The following is a 13,870-nucleotide window of genomic DNA, read 5'->3' as shown; positions in this document are numbered from 1 at the left end:
AGCCGCAACTCTCATGGTGGAGACGTCGACGGCACACGGCGCCTCCTTTCTCAGATCAGCAGTCCATCTCTCCAAAGACGATATGTCCCTGTGGTTTCCCGTATTAGCTTATTACCGCCTCTATGGCTGGCTGGCTCCTACTGATGCCTTGTCCTCCGGAGATGCACGATTATCGGAACCTAGCTTCACCACTCCGGATAGCTGCCGCCGCACAACCACTCAAGATTGGTCAACCTTCACGAAATTAGGGTTTCTTCTGGTGGGCCGTGCAATATTTGTCGGCCCGTTAAGCTTTTCAAAAGCAAAGTCCATTACCTTTAAATCCAGGTCCAACATTCAAAAACTTTTGCTAAACCTATTCTCAAGACCTCTTCGTTATTGTGTTTGTAAGAGCGTACGATACCTTCTGCAACCTCTATCGACATCCCTGAATTGGTTCAGCCATTATCAATTGCAAACCCTGGCTAGAAGAAATCCCTCGATGAACTCTTCACATCAAAGCTCACAGCCTTTGGGATTCATGTTTCTAGTTTATAGCCACACCATTGGAATGAGGAAGGAAGGCATTATGACCCCGGATCCACGGAACGGCGGTTACCGACACTTCCTCATTACCCTGCATTCAAGCCCCGTGATCACAGAGCTTCGTCATGGTGATTCAACCCACTGCGGGGACAACTTTCAATTAATTGGTGCTTCAAATCTAAATCCAAGTAAGCCCAGATACGATCCTTTATTCCATTCGCTGAAGTCATATTATAGCCAATGGTGTGATCAAGATTACGTACTCTATGGAATCCATTTGAGAAGTAATTCATCATTGTTGCTTTGGCTTTGCGGTAATTCCTTGAGAATTATGATATTAGTATCTTGTTTGGCCTTGTTTTGTGAACCCTATTGCTGGAAGAATTATAGCTTATGGATCCCGATGTCAAGCTGTCCGTTCTTTGGCTTCGGCTTTGGTCTGTCCAAGGTCAGTTTGCACCCGGCAACAACTCTAGCAAATTTCTTCAAGCTTCAGAGCACATTAAACCTTGCTCGAAATATCTTCAAGCTACTACCCTTTGTAGACCTTCTCAAACCGATGAGAAGTGCAGCTATGACCCCTTTTCTAACGCCAACGAGTCTCATGACAGTGGCTAGTTCCTCATCCATTGATTTGTTCATGAAAGAGTCCTTTGACAGTCTTGACCTCACATGTACCAAATCTCTTCAAGAATTTGGCTCAAAGCTCTCAATAACCCATTGCCGATTAATCATATCTTTACTTTGTACTTTTGTTGTTTTGGCATTGGGGAATGCCCTTTTATCTTGTAACTTAAGGAATGGTTGTTTGAACCTTACCTCATTTGAGTAATGAAATACAAGTGTTTTGAAAAAAAAAAGAAAATGTTAAGACATGTTCCAAAAAAATATATGATTTAATAATGTGAAAATTTTAATGAACTAGATCGTTGGCAAGTTAAACATGCAATTGGGACTAGGACTTGACATATAGATCATAATGTGAGATTAAATGGCTAGCCAAAATGCCATATATTCTCTCCGTCTCACAAATTAAAATTATTGATGTTTTATTATTTTTTTGTCTCTAAAAAAATTGATTTTGTATATTAAAAAAAATTAATTGATTTTTTTATTTTAATTTTTTTCTACGTAGCATACTATCTAAAGTTTATATTTTATCTTTTTACCTAAAAATAATTATAAATTAATTCATAAATAAAATTTTAACTTTTTCTTAATATATGTGAAATTGGCAAAAACATCTATTAGAGAGAGACGGAGTTCAACATAGTTCATATGAGATTCTTTGCTTATCTATCAAATACGAAGGACTATAATTAAACTATTATATTGTCGATAAACCTTCCAAAACCATCTGACTTTTGGGCTTTACTGTCCTCAGCTGGAGAGCTAATTTCCACTTCAAGAATAAGAAAATCAGATAACAAAGAAAGCCAATTAGAGTCACAATCACAAGGAATATTGGAAAGAATATTCTTGTCTGGCCGTTCAACAATATTGCAATCCCATAAGAGCAGCAGAGAGGAGTTGCGATCAAGATATAGAACCAAGTGTACTCTCTACCAGGTGGTAAGAGAATGAAGTTCAAAAACATAGAGAAAAAAAAAGACATCGTAATGAATCCCCAAAGTAGTAGACATATTAATTCTCCGTAATTACTTGAATAGTCGTCTTTTAGGCATCTTGGTGGCTGTAGTGCTGTTGTATACGTAGCCGTGGTGATGAGTATGGTTATCACCTGAAGCGCGTTTCTGGTTCCTTCTGATATGCCGCTCTTGTAACGTGTCATTTGGATGGAGCAAAATTCCCTGAACGTAACCCGTGATCTCAAATATTCAGACGATGTCTTGACTTTGGGTAGAGCAGCTTTGCTCTTTCCACCCCAACTTCTTATCAGTTTTTCAGTATCTTTGTCCATGTACCGACCGTTGGCCCGAAGTATGTCTAGGGATGTTAAACCATCTTTGTTCTGGATGTTCCGGTCAAGCGAGAGGCATTTCAACAACGGTTTTACTGCCTGTACATAACATTTCCACACGCACCAAAAGGTAACAAATTAACCTTCATTTACATTATGTATATATATCAAATCATATCGTGTTGTTTTGGTTTAATAACAGAATACTCCTTTAATTTTAAAAAGTACGACATAAGAGAAGAATATTTGAATACATTACCTGATGTTTATTCTGATATGCCGCGACATGCAACGCCGTGTTGCCCTCACGATCTTTTCTGTTTAGGATGTCTTTCTCCATAGACGCAGCTTCCCTTTGGCGTATTCTTTCGATCCATCCCGTAAGCACTTTGAGCTCTTCATATCTGCCGTTCAAGACCGCCATGTGTAGAGCCGTCTCACCGCTTACGTTTACATCCAAAATGCTCTTGGGACAAGCCATGATAAACTCCGTGAGGAGATCGACACCACCTTTCTCCACTACAAGATGTAGTGGTGTCACACCTGTTTAGAAAATTGAATAATATATCATTAATGTTAGACGTTGCCTATCTATAGAGGAAAATAGACCTCAACTGAACTCATGTAAGGGAATATGTCAAACTATGAAGTGCGGGCGATCTAAAGTAGAATTATTATTATTCAAGAAATATACCTCCTCTGCCACGAAGACGAACAAGATTGGGATCAAACTTGACTAGCTCTAGTGCTATCTCGACTTGATTGTTCTCCACGGCAAGGTGCAATGGACTATATCCCCGTGTATTTAGTTTATACGTAAACGATGGCATCAACACCATCAAGTCCATGGCCATGTCTATTTTCCCAAACATTGATGCTTCATGAAGCGGCGTATGCACATACGGTGATGCTTCAATCTTTTGTAGTATAGAAGGATCTTTATCTATTAAAGAATACAAGGCATCAATGGATTGTGTGACCCAAGCTAACCTTCTATCCATATATGGATTCAGAGATAATGAATTAAAATGACTCAATGGAAGCTTTGTCTAAGCTTACATTTATAGAAACCCAAAAAATATTACGACTGAGGTTTTTTTTTTTGGTAATGTTACGACTGAGGTTTATATGATTGTTTTTATCTCTCTTTTTTTTGGAACAAATATGATTGTTTTATCTTAAATTACAAAATTGCATTTAATATTTAAAGATATGGGGACAAATAAATATATATTCAATATTTTAGTAAATTTATGAAAGCATGTAATTCTCGTGTGAATGTGACTTGTTTCTGTACTTGATCGATTACCGTATGGCCGTATCCATTGTGGTGCGCATGTGATTTGTTTCTGTACTAGAATCGAAAATGAGCATGGCAAGAACGTACGTACGTGGTGAGACAAAGTCATGATGTTAATTACCAACGACAAAGTCATTATGTACATTTCTCAACTTCCTACATTAATGAACAGATTAAATGTGATCCAACGATCTTTGATCCAAAAGTTGGTAAAGTCGTGACTTTCACCATGCCCATGCGCCATGCCCATTTTAGTCTCTCTCGATTTGATTTCTGCTATGAAAGATTAAGCATACATATAACTTGATTCAAATTTGTAAGGATATATAGAACAGTAAAGAGTTTTAGTCTAAGACTAGTCGTATAGTTTCAGTTGTCACGTAAATAAATGATTAGATGGATGGATATATAGTGGCTAGGCGAATACCAAACTAGTTAAGTAAATATAAAATGAATATCGATCACTTTCAGTTTTGAGTCTTTTGACATCAGATTAAACGAAAGCGCAATTCTTCCTAACGCCTCGTTATTTCTGACTTTTATAAAATTTATCCTTGACACTATTTTATATATAGATATATATACTAGGATCATTTTTGTTAAATAGATACCTGTGTTTTAATAAGTAGAACCACGCAAACTCCCGGTGGACGAAAATATATACAAAGGAGAGTGCATGGACTTGACCCAAATAAATTTGGGCTGAATTATGTTGAAACGAGGCCATGAAATCGTTGGTCCGTGATACTTATCAGTTACTGATGATTAAACCGATTTACCGGTACAAAAAGCTGCTTTCTCGTTTACCACCAATAGACATAGTTGGTTTATTGTTAACCAAAGCCGTACCCAATTTGGTACCCAAGAATCTATTGCTATTTGCTAGTGCATGTACTCGATCAAAGGATTTGTTGCTTAAACAAGTTTTACCTTATTGGCGTCTCTTGGTCTAAACGTAACTTCCACCCTTTTCAGGACTTGTAGGACTTTCTCTCTCTAACTCCATCTAAAATATTATGTAAACTCAACAAACTATCTGTTTCGTTCTGTAAGTGCGTTCACTAAACTATGAAATCCAGTTCACACATAAGCAGAAAATGTCGCATTTCTCATCTCTGTAGTCCCCATCAGATATGACCATTAGGAACCCTTAATTCTCCTGATTATGGTAACAGCTCATTTCACAATTACACGACAATTTTTTTCTTTTTCTTTGGATATATCATGAATGAATTTTCTGGCAATACTAAGAACAAAAATCAATGAAATCCACCGAAGTCAAGATATAATATATTTGTGTGTTTTTATTCTCATCAGTTCATCGGTTAAAAGTCTTGAATATTTTGTATAAGGGGTGAATATGAAACATTATAAGAGCTAATGCTTGAAGTAAATAATGCACTGATCACAAGTCACAATATCACTTTCACTTTCATGTTATAATATGCTGCTATTTATATAATTAATCACTTAGGTAACTGTAATTAAACATACCGTTTGCCCTAATTCTCTCTCAGGCACGATAATCGAGGCGCCGCTCTACTCACCTTTCTTCGACGCCGATAGAGCTCCGGCTCTCCAGCGTCGGGATCTCTCAAGCTCCCTGCTCCTTTACTACTTCTGTCTACTCTTCTCGTCTGTGTTTTTGGTTCTCTTCACCGGAGGTCTTCGGAGAGTCCAGATCTCAACAACGATTTCGCGTCAGTCTCAATCAATTCCCATCGTCCCACCGCTTCCGTCCTCCTCTCTCAGTGAGACTGCTCATCTGAATATCCAACTAACTGATTTCACTCCTCAACCCCCCGAAGGCCCTGGTTCCATTGGTGCTTGTCTCTCGATCTGGTTTTGTCCACAGTCAACTTTAACATCTCACCTATCCTCAGATTTATATCCTCCCTCCAAGTGTTCGACTTGGCGGCAGCCGGACGGGAGCTCTGTGTTGACACCGGAGCTTTTGAAGATCTTGACAAAGAACACCTTAACCCCGGCTTGCTCTGTTCCAGTCTCGTTATCTCTTTGGCCCAGGTTTGCTCCCCAATCTTACTTTGGAACCCTGGTAGACAGTCTATTCGCTTTAGACTATGACTCATTCCTACACTGTAACCTTCCCCGATCCGCCTATAATCGTATTACTTCAAGTTCAAATTGTTTAGTCCCGATGTTAACTGCTTGGTCAAGACGAGGCTCCCTCGATAGCAGAATATTGGCTTCTTATAATTTACTTGAAAATCCTTTGTGTCGAGTTCAGTGTGAATCCAGGTTTGGTATTAACTCCACTCTCTCCCTCCCTATTCAAGGCTTGATGTGCCCAATGGTATCACTAGTTCGAAGACTACTTCTGATCCTTAAGCCATCATCATTGGTAGAATGGTGTGAGAGCTATTTGGAAACCGCTTTAGTTGGATCTCCCAGGGATTATATCTTTGAGGGAGACTGTTTGGTGAAGCTTGGCATTATGATCCCACCGTTAAGATGTTGGAGTTACCTTGCTTTCACCAGCTCCCTTTATCCACCTCACCCGATCCCTGAACCCAATCAAGAACTATTTGGCATCTGTATGGTCGCATCAATTACCTCTGCTTCGTCAAGACGAGTTTCTCTCGGTAGCAGAACATCGGTGTCTCCAAAGCTGCTTCTTAGACTACTTTGTCGAGGTCAGTCTTTTAACCCTGTCCGGATGCTTGCTTTATGTAGACATATTTATGAATCCGATCCGACAACTTGCCTGCACCCTACCCTTGAACCATTTGACCCCCTCTTTCTGTTACCGCCTTTGGATAGAAACCTTGGGTATGTTGATCTAGTCCAGGACCAAACTGTTTACAAGCTTTGTGTGGATTTCATTTATCTCCATTTCCATATGAGGGATGACCCACTTGCTTTGTTACGGCTTGTCACCCTTCAATTACGATTCCCGGTTTCATCTTCTTCAGTCACCATGATCACTCGACAACCATCTCACCGCTTAGTCTCCTCCATGGAGCACACTTTTAAAAGCTCCTATGCGTCTATCGCAAGAGCGAAGTATGACCAGCTGTTGGTCAGGGATTTCCTGAAGTTTGCCTCCAAACTTGAATCCTATAAGACTTCAAAAGATCTTTCACCCTTTGCAAACTCCTCAAAGTTGTGCATCTTGTCGGAAGACTCATGTAGTCTCTATCTTTACATTTCTTATAATATTTTGTTTCTAAACTGTAAGAACATCCCTCTTTTGAAGTTTTAAGTTTAATGAAAGTTTGTTGTTGTCCAAAAAAACCACTTGTATAAAAGTTGTATTATCATTATCCTCAATCAACCTATTTTGTTCTTATATATAAGATGGTAAATCGAATTAGGTGAACGGAGACTGCGGACGCAAGTCAACTTTTCTGAACTCAAAAGAAGGAATCCAAACACTTTGTCGTGTGATCCTGGTTGATGTACACGTGGCTCATAATTAGTTCAGTTCATTCATTGAGCTTTGAAATTGATTGGTATGATGAGCGTTACCAGTTTTGGTGAAAGCATTTTCCTTGTTCAGGACGACACGCAGTGTTCATCATCTATATGGGGCAAAAGTACGAAAACATCTGAGAGACTTTGACACGTGTCTTCTCACCACTTTTCATATTTCGCCAATCCTTCTTAGCCACACAAAGTTTTTTTTTTTTTTTTTTTTAAATTTTTCTTTCAGTTTCGTTGTAACAATTTATAATAAAAAATAAAAAAAACAGAGGTTGACCTAGAAAAGAAATAAATACAGCAGGGGATAAGTATTGAATTGTTTTTCTCATCAGTCATCACTCATCACCATTCATCATCATCAATAAAAGAAACATCAAATCAGAATGGTTGAATCATTGTATGACATTAAAAGAACCAGAATTTCACAGCTCAATTACAACTTTGCAACCCGATGGCTAAATTAAAAACTTAAACGACCCTTGCAAAAAAAAAAAAACAATTAGTTGCAAACTTGCGGAATTAGATGCACATATAGGTGTATAAAGCCGCATTATTCAATTATCACTATTGGAGTGACGGTATACATTTTGTTAAAAGGATACTTGTTATCTAGACCTAACATGTAACCTAATTTTGTAACTAATTGAATCCATTCACATTAAAACACGTACAAATCATTAAGATATCTCCGTAATATAATAAGATAGCTTTTGGATATTTCTACAATCACAACTTAAGTTTCACCGAGTGAATACCAAATCTCTAAAAATGTAGTGGAAACATTTTTAGAGTAAATTAGTAAATTAAAAGCTCCAGATTATAGCACACATTACGAGTTTAGACATGTTGGTAGGTGTGTGGCTTGTGGTGAAACTTCCCCACGTAAATTCTCATCCCACCACAATCTCTACCTACTAACTGCTAACTACTTTACGTCCAGCGCCCTTTCGCTGTTTTGCTTTTTATTAATTCTCTTATGTATCTCCTTGACTCCTTGTTTCTACTTCCATTTTTCTTACAATCTTTAATTTTTATAGTATTATAGATATCTTATCTTTTTGTTAGAGAAATATAGTTATCTTTTAGAAGCCACCTTTGTGTGAGTTTTGCTTATGCAATGGCCGACCCAAGTTTGTTCCATTCTGGCATTCTCAAACCTAACAACATCTTTCTAATTCCAACCTTCATTTATATCCAGATTGTTTTTATAGTATACTCATATCTAACAACATCAGGAGAGTTTCATAATATTACTGATCTACTGTTTGAAATATAAACAGAACTAATCAATTTTTAAATTAACATTTTTAATATATATGTTTATTAAATTCACTAAATACCAAATTATATATACTTTTGTTATATCTTCTAACAATGACGATTGTTCGAATGAACTCATCTCATACTGAATTAATATTTGTTCAATCACTCATTATATGATTTATAATTAATTTGATTATTTCTAGAAGTGACACATGTCAGAAAAAAAATTAAACCAAAAAAAGTATCTAGACAACTCATCTTTAATTTGATTTGGTAATATATATATTTGTACTATTCAATAAGAAACAAAATAAGAAAATTGGAATTTGATATTAGCTGGTACTACTAAATTTGGAGTGTTTCTGAAAGAAGAAACACGTTACAAAAATTTGTCAACACGTAAACAAAAACCAATAAGGGATTGACTTGTGGGATATTGGATAAACAAGTTATTAATCCAGATGGTTAAGAGGGGTGAAAATAATCAATTAAGAAATACAAAAAATACTTAGGTGTAAAAAAAATAATAAATACTAGTATAAGAGATGAGGTATAATAAAAGATGAGTAGCTGGGAACGTGCAACAGAAAAATAGTTCACCCAACTTGCTCCTATTAATACTTGCCTCTTCTCTCTTCCTACTTCTAACCTTCTTCTTCCTTTCACACACTTATACACACGCTTTCGTTTAACTCTCTCCTGATTCAATCACTAATCAGACGCAAAAGAGAAAAACAAAAACAAAATGGATCACGAAAAGTCCACTTCTTGTTGCTGCGTTCTTGATGCTTCCACTTATGTTGGTTTCTGGATTCTCAAGAAACTGCTTAGCAGAGGATACTCTGTTCACGCAGCTATTCGTAGAAACGGTATCTTTCTCTGTTCATGCAGCAAATGGTTTCGTTTCTTTCGATGGTTTCGAGGTATAAAAAGGGTTTTTGTTGGTTCTTGATTCGATTGTTTTTTTGTGTGTGTGTTTTGGTAAACAGGGGATAGTGAAATTGAGGAGAAGGTGAGAGAGATGGAAGCAACGGAAGAGAGATTAGTGGTGTACGATGTTGATGTGTTGGATTATCAAAGCATACTTGTCTCTCTCAAGACATGTAACGTTGTCTTCTGCTGCTTAGATAGCCCCGAAGGATACGATGTAAGCATCTTGTTTAGATTCTGAGTTTTAGATTAAGATTGAGATCATTGTGTTAATTATCATCAATCATAGGAGAAAGAGGTGGATTTGGAGGTGAGAGGAGCGATCAATGTGGTGGAAGCATGTGGAAGAACAGAAAGTATTGAGAAGATTGTGTTCTCTTCTTCGTTAACAGCTTCAATTTGGAGAGACAACATTGGAACTCAGAAGGATGTTGATGAGAAGTGTTGGAGTGATCAAGACTTCTGTCGCAACAAAAAGGTTTTTTCTAATTTTTTTTTCTTAATCTCTCTCTTTATTTTTTTCATTTTTTTTATGAATTTTGGAATATCAAATATTAATCTTTATTTTCTGAAATTTTAAGTGAAAAAAGTTTTAGTGAATTATGAATTTTAGTGAAATTTTAGTGAATAAATTTGGACCCACAAACTTAAAGTTTATTATAGGCTGGATTAGAATAACTAATTATTTTCTTACATCTTTATTTATTGTAGCTAGCTCATATCTTATATTATACATATGAAGAAAGCCAGTTCTACTAAAAATTTGAATTTTACACTATTATTATATAAGGAATTATTTTTTGGTATCTTTTTTTTTTTTAATAGTCAAAGATAGGTCTTCATCAAATGTATTGTCACACTATCTCGAATCATTTGGTTGGGCGACATAGAAAATTCGTAAGGGGTCAGATTAATTGAATATATTCATTTTTCATGACTCATAAAAATATTGCACAACCTCTTGATTCGATTATAGTTTGCCTTTGGGAAGATAAAAGGGCATATATATACACATATATCTTAATTTTATTATGTTTTGAAATAATTAGATGCAGATGATTTAGTAGTCCTTAGATTAGACGGTGCCATATTTTTTTTTCTTTTAAAAAAAAGGAGTAATAATGATCATCATAAATGGACTTAGCTAAATTATCACTTATGCAACAAATGATTCGGGGACAAAATTAACGTGCATAGCTGTATGTCATCTACTTCAATTCGAGCAGTCAACAATACGAAATCGGAGACTATTCCTTTACTTTTTTGCTGTTTCTTGTTGCTGCTATTTTTAGGAATTTATTACACTCTTTTTATTTTTGTTACTTTTAATTTACTTTTCATACGTACAAGCTCAAACTCACGTGCGTACAAATAATTGTATGTGGATGGATGCAGTTGTGGCATGCATTGGCAAAGATGTTGTCAGAGAAAGCAGCTTGGGCATTAGCTATGGACCGTAGGCTCAACATGGTCTCTATCAACCCTGGTCTCATCGTCGGACCATCTGTCGCGCAACACAACGCTAGGCCCACCATGTCCTACCTGAAAGGTACGTACGTGCATACATAACATAAATTAAGAAATTCCACAAATGTCACAACATACTGTACATGCACTCGGGATTTGATTTTGATGAAATGGTATTCTTTTTGGTAACAGGAGCTGCACAAATGTATGAGAATGGTGTGTTAGCGTACGTAGACGTTACGTTTTTAGCGGATGTTCATATTAGAGCATTCGAGGATGTTTCAGCTTGCGGTCGATATTTCTGCTTCAACCAAATCGTCAACACAGAAGAAGAAGCTCTCAAGCTTGTGGAGAGTTTGTCTCCTTTGATACCTATGCCACCGAGGTACAATTTATTGTTCCGTTTTAATTTTAGTTATTGGTTTATGCAATTTTTAATTAGTCTAATACTATATCTGTATTTATGTCATTTAGGTATGAGAATGAGATGCACGGAAGTGAAGTTTACGAAGAAAGACTAAGGAACAATAAATTAAGCAAGCTGGTAGAAGCTGGCTCTGCTTGTTAATTAAAGAAAACTTTTTTTATAATTTAAATTGAAAATGAAGACACTATACAAAAGAAAGGTTGTAATTTGTATATTGATCTTCTCATAGTAGCATTTGTTGCTCGTGACCTATCTTTTTCAAAAAAGTATACATTTCCTCTCATTTTATGATTAATATATATGAGTAGTCTTTTTAATTTTGCTGGGGGCACAATATGAATGCTTTCTATTTTTTGTTAGACATAGTAATTAAAAAATTGGTGAGAGAGTTGTCACGTATACGAACCTTTTAAAACGATGTCTCCTATAATTGTGCAATAATAGTAGAATGCGTTCCGTGAAAGATTGTGTTTGTTTTCGTACATGAAGACATATTATTCATAAAATCAATAAGAATTTTTATTTTTCATCTTACATAATGTAGAAATGATATTGTTTTGACATGATTTATGCTTGGTAAACAATGAAATTTTTTATTTTATTTTAGATCACAACAAAAAAAAAAAAAACCGAAAAGATAGCATGCCATGAGGTTTTTCTATATACGAATGGTAAACTCCTTACACTGTGTGGTATTTGTAGAAAAAGATGTACAGTGTTAATTATAGCTGGGATAGGCCCAATTAAGATATTAGATGGGCCAATACGAGGCCTGAGATTGCTTATCAATAACAACAAAGCTTTTTGGTAACACGGCGCCGTTTAATAGCTTCTTCACCATTGAACCTTTCTTTCTTGTGCTTCGATTCAGATTTCTTAAGAAAGTTAAAGATAGATCGACGATCAAGATAAGCCAGTCGCGTTGAAAGCTTTTGTGCAAACCCTCGAAAAAAACCCTAGATTGAAAGATGGTACTGATCGAATCAAGTGAGAGTGAGGATGAGATCCTCATCAAAACCGAACCAAAGCCATCGTCTTCGTCTTCACCGCAGCAACCCACGACGGAGACGAAACAAGTCGACGGAGATGATTCCGACGGATTCGAAACTGCCAGCGAACGTGAAATCAGCGATGAAGAAGGAGATGAAGATGGTACTAAAAACGACGCCGTGGAGGAGAAACCACAGCACTCGGAGAAGAAGGAAGAGCTAATGAGTGGAGGAGAAGCCATAACCGACGACGGATCAAACAAGGTGATTCCACTTTGATATCTTTAGGGTTTGGGTTTTAGGGGTTCATTAGCTACTTGTCATGTGAAAGTTTGAACCTTTGGATGAAATTAGTAGAGAAATGCTTTAAAGCTAGTGTTGACAGATATTGAGGATTCGTCTTTTTGTTTGTTTGGTTTGTGTTGAAGGAGAAAGTTATGGCAGAAGCAAATGAAGCTAAAGCGGAAGGAAACAAATTGTTCGTTAATGGCCTTTATGAAGAGGCATTGTCAAAGTATGCTTTTGCTTTAGAGCTTGTGAAGGAGTTTCCTGAGTCTATAGAGCTTCGATCCATATGTCATTTAAACAGCGGTGTATGTTTCCTCAAATTGGTAGGTTCTTTTGCATAAGTGGTCATAATGTTTATTTGGTTACTTCTTGGTCTATTGAATTTCGATTGAAGATGAGTATAGTTGTCAAGATTTCTCTGAAATTTTTGGGCAGTGTAAATATGAAGAAACGATCAAGGAATGCACGAAAGCATTAGAGCTAAATCCTACCTACACTAAGGCCTTGGTTCGAAGGGCAGAAGCACACGAGAAGCTTGAGCACTTCGAAGATGCTGTCACGGGTGAGTTCATGAGTATTTATGCAAGCAATATTCGTCTTTTCCCCTTGAGGTTTACTCATGAAAACAATTTATTAGAATAATTAGCTAGGAGTTCTAGGTTAGTTTCTGGCACTTGTTACAGGATAGATAGTTTTTGGTTGTAGATCAGGTTTATTATTGGAAGAGTTCACACTGAGTCTCTGCTCTTCTCATATGCAGACCTGAAGAAGATCTTAGAACTTGATCCTTCAAGTGATCATGCTAGGAAAGGGATACGTCGTCTTGAACCTCTTGCTGCTGAGAAGCGAGAAAAGATGAAAGAAGAGGCTATAAGTAAGTTTTGGGAGTATTTCATCATAAAAGTTGTAGATCTACTACCATCTTGACCTTGAGTGATTCCTTGTGGTTATATATTAACATTGATGTTGAATATATTTGTGTTTGTAGCTAAGCTGAAGGAGATGGGAAATTCGATCTTGGGTCGATTTGGGATGAGTGTGGACAACTTCAAGGCTGTTAAAGATCCCAACACTGGCTCCTACTCTCTTTCTTTCCAAAACTAGTCCTTAATATCATAGTGGTCTTTGATGTTTTGCTTCTACCACTTAATGTTTAGCAACAATCTGGTTAGTACTGCAATGTGTTATTGTTCTTGGTGCATTGGTACTGCAAAGATTTGGAATTAATATAGCTGTAAATTCAAAATTCAATGTTACAACAATGGATAAATTTCCCTTTTTTCGTGGTTTTTATCGATATGTTGGTGTGATACAGA

General features: G+C 36.6%; 3 protein-coding genes across 3 annotated transcripts; 2 read left to right on the top strand and 1 right to left on the bottom strand.

Moving 5' to 3' along the window:
- Positions 1–1,852: 1,852 nt before the first annotated feature.
- LOC104717150 (ankyrin repeat-containing protein BDA1-like) lies at positions 1,853–3,531 on the bottom strand. Its single transcript, XM_010434681.2, has 3 exons — positions 3,141–3,531; positions 2,706–2,989; positions 1,853–2,545 (listed from the first exon to the last, which is right to left on the bottom strand). Exons 1-3 carry the CDS (start codon positions 3,445–3,447, stop codon positions 1,853–1,855), a joined length of 1,284 nt encoding a protein of 427 aa, XP_010432983.1. The 5' UTR covers positions 3,448–3,531.
- A 5,241-nt stretch (positions 3,532–8,772) lies between these two features.
- On the top strand, positions 8,773–11,594 carry LOC104774250 (cinnamoyl-CoA reductase-like SNL6). The gene is made up of 6 exons (XM_087468900.1): positions 8,773–9,322; positions 9,443–9,600; positions 9,673–9,861; positions 10,779–10,932; positions 11,043–11,235; positions 11,325–11,594. Exons 1-6 carry the CDS (start codon positions 9,199–9,201, stop codon positions 11,416–11,418), a joined length of 912 nt encoding a protein of 303 aa, XP_087325026.1. The 5' UTR covers positions 8,773–9,198; the 3' UTR covers positions 11,419–11,594.
- Positions 11,595–11,873: 279 nt separating this feature from the next.
- LOC104717148 (uncharacterized) lies at positions 11,874–13,833 on the top strand. The gene is made up of 5 exons (XM_087468901.1): positions 11,874–12,530; positions 12,695–12,877; positions 12,990–13,116; positions 13,315–13,428; positions 13,543–13,833. The coding sequence occupies exons 1-5, from the start codon at positions 12,246–12,248 to the stop codon at positions 13,656–13,658; spliced, it is 825 nt and encodes a 274-aa protein (XP_087325027.1). The 5' UTR covers positions 11,874–12,245; the 3' UTR covers positions 13,659–13,833.
- The last annotated feature ends 37 nt before the right edge of the window (positions 13,834–13,870 follow it).

This window comes from Camelina sativa, chromosome 10 (genome assembly GCF_030686135.1).
Source record: "Camelina sativa cultivar CO46 ecotype springtype chromosome 10, ASM3068613v1".
In the NCBI taxonomy this organism is placed as follows: domain Eukaryota; kingdom Viridiplantae; phylum Streptophyta; class Magnoliopsida; order Brassicales; family Brassicaceae; genus Camelina; species Camelina sativa.
The sequence above is the reverse complement of the archived record's forward strand: the minus strand, read 5'-3'. Positions and strand labels throughout refer to the sequence as shown.

What these genes read in the sequence shown, in the direction of transcription:
- LOC104717150 (XM_010434681.2), bottom strand. Translation starts at nt 3,447, where the DNA reads ATGGATAGAAGGTTAGCTTGGGTCACACAATCCATTGATGCCTTGTAT. An exon ending in TCGTCTTCGTGGCAGAGGAG is followed by an intron (nt 2,990 to 3,140) that starts GTATATTTCTTG and finishes TTTTCTAAACAG; the next exon opens with GTGTGACACCACTACATCTT. An exon ending in CATATCAGAATAAACATCAG is followed by an intron (nt 2,546 to 2,705) that starts GTAATGTATTCA and finishes TGTTATGTACAG; the next exon opens with GCAGTAAAACCGTTGTTGAA.
- LOC104774250 (XM_087468900.1), top strand. Translation starts at nt 9,199, where the DNA reads ATGGATCACGAAAAGTCCACTTCTTGTTGCTGCGTTCTTGATGCTTCC. An exon ending in ATAGCCCCGAAGGATACGAT is followed by an intron (nt 9,601 to 9,672) that starts GTAAGCATCTTG and finishes CATCAATCATAG; the next exon opens with GAGAAAGAGGTGGATTTGGA. An exon ending in TTGATACCTATGCCACCGAG is followed by an intron (nt 11,236 to 11,324) that starts GTACAATTTATT and finishes TATGTCATTTAG; the next exon opens with GTATGAGAATGAGATGCACG.
- LOC104717148 (XM_087468901.1), top strand. Translation starts at nt 12,246, where the DNA reads ATGGTACTGATCGAATCAAGTGAGAGTGAGGATGAGATCCTCATCAAA. An exon ending in CCGACGACGGATCAAACAAG is followed by an intron (nt 12,531 to 12,694) that starts GTGATTCCACTT and finishes TTTGTGTTGAAG; the next exon opens with GAGAAAGTTATGGCAGAAGC. An exon ending in GTGTATGTTTCCTCAAATTG is followed by an intron (nt 12,878 to 12,989) that starts GTAGGTTCTTTT and finishes ATTTTTGGGCAG; the next exon opens with TGTAAATATGAAGAAACGAT.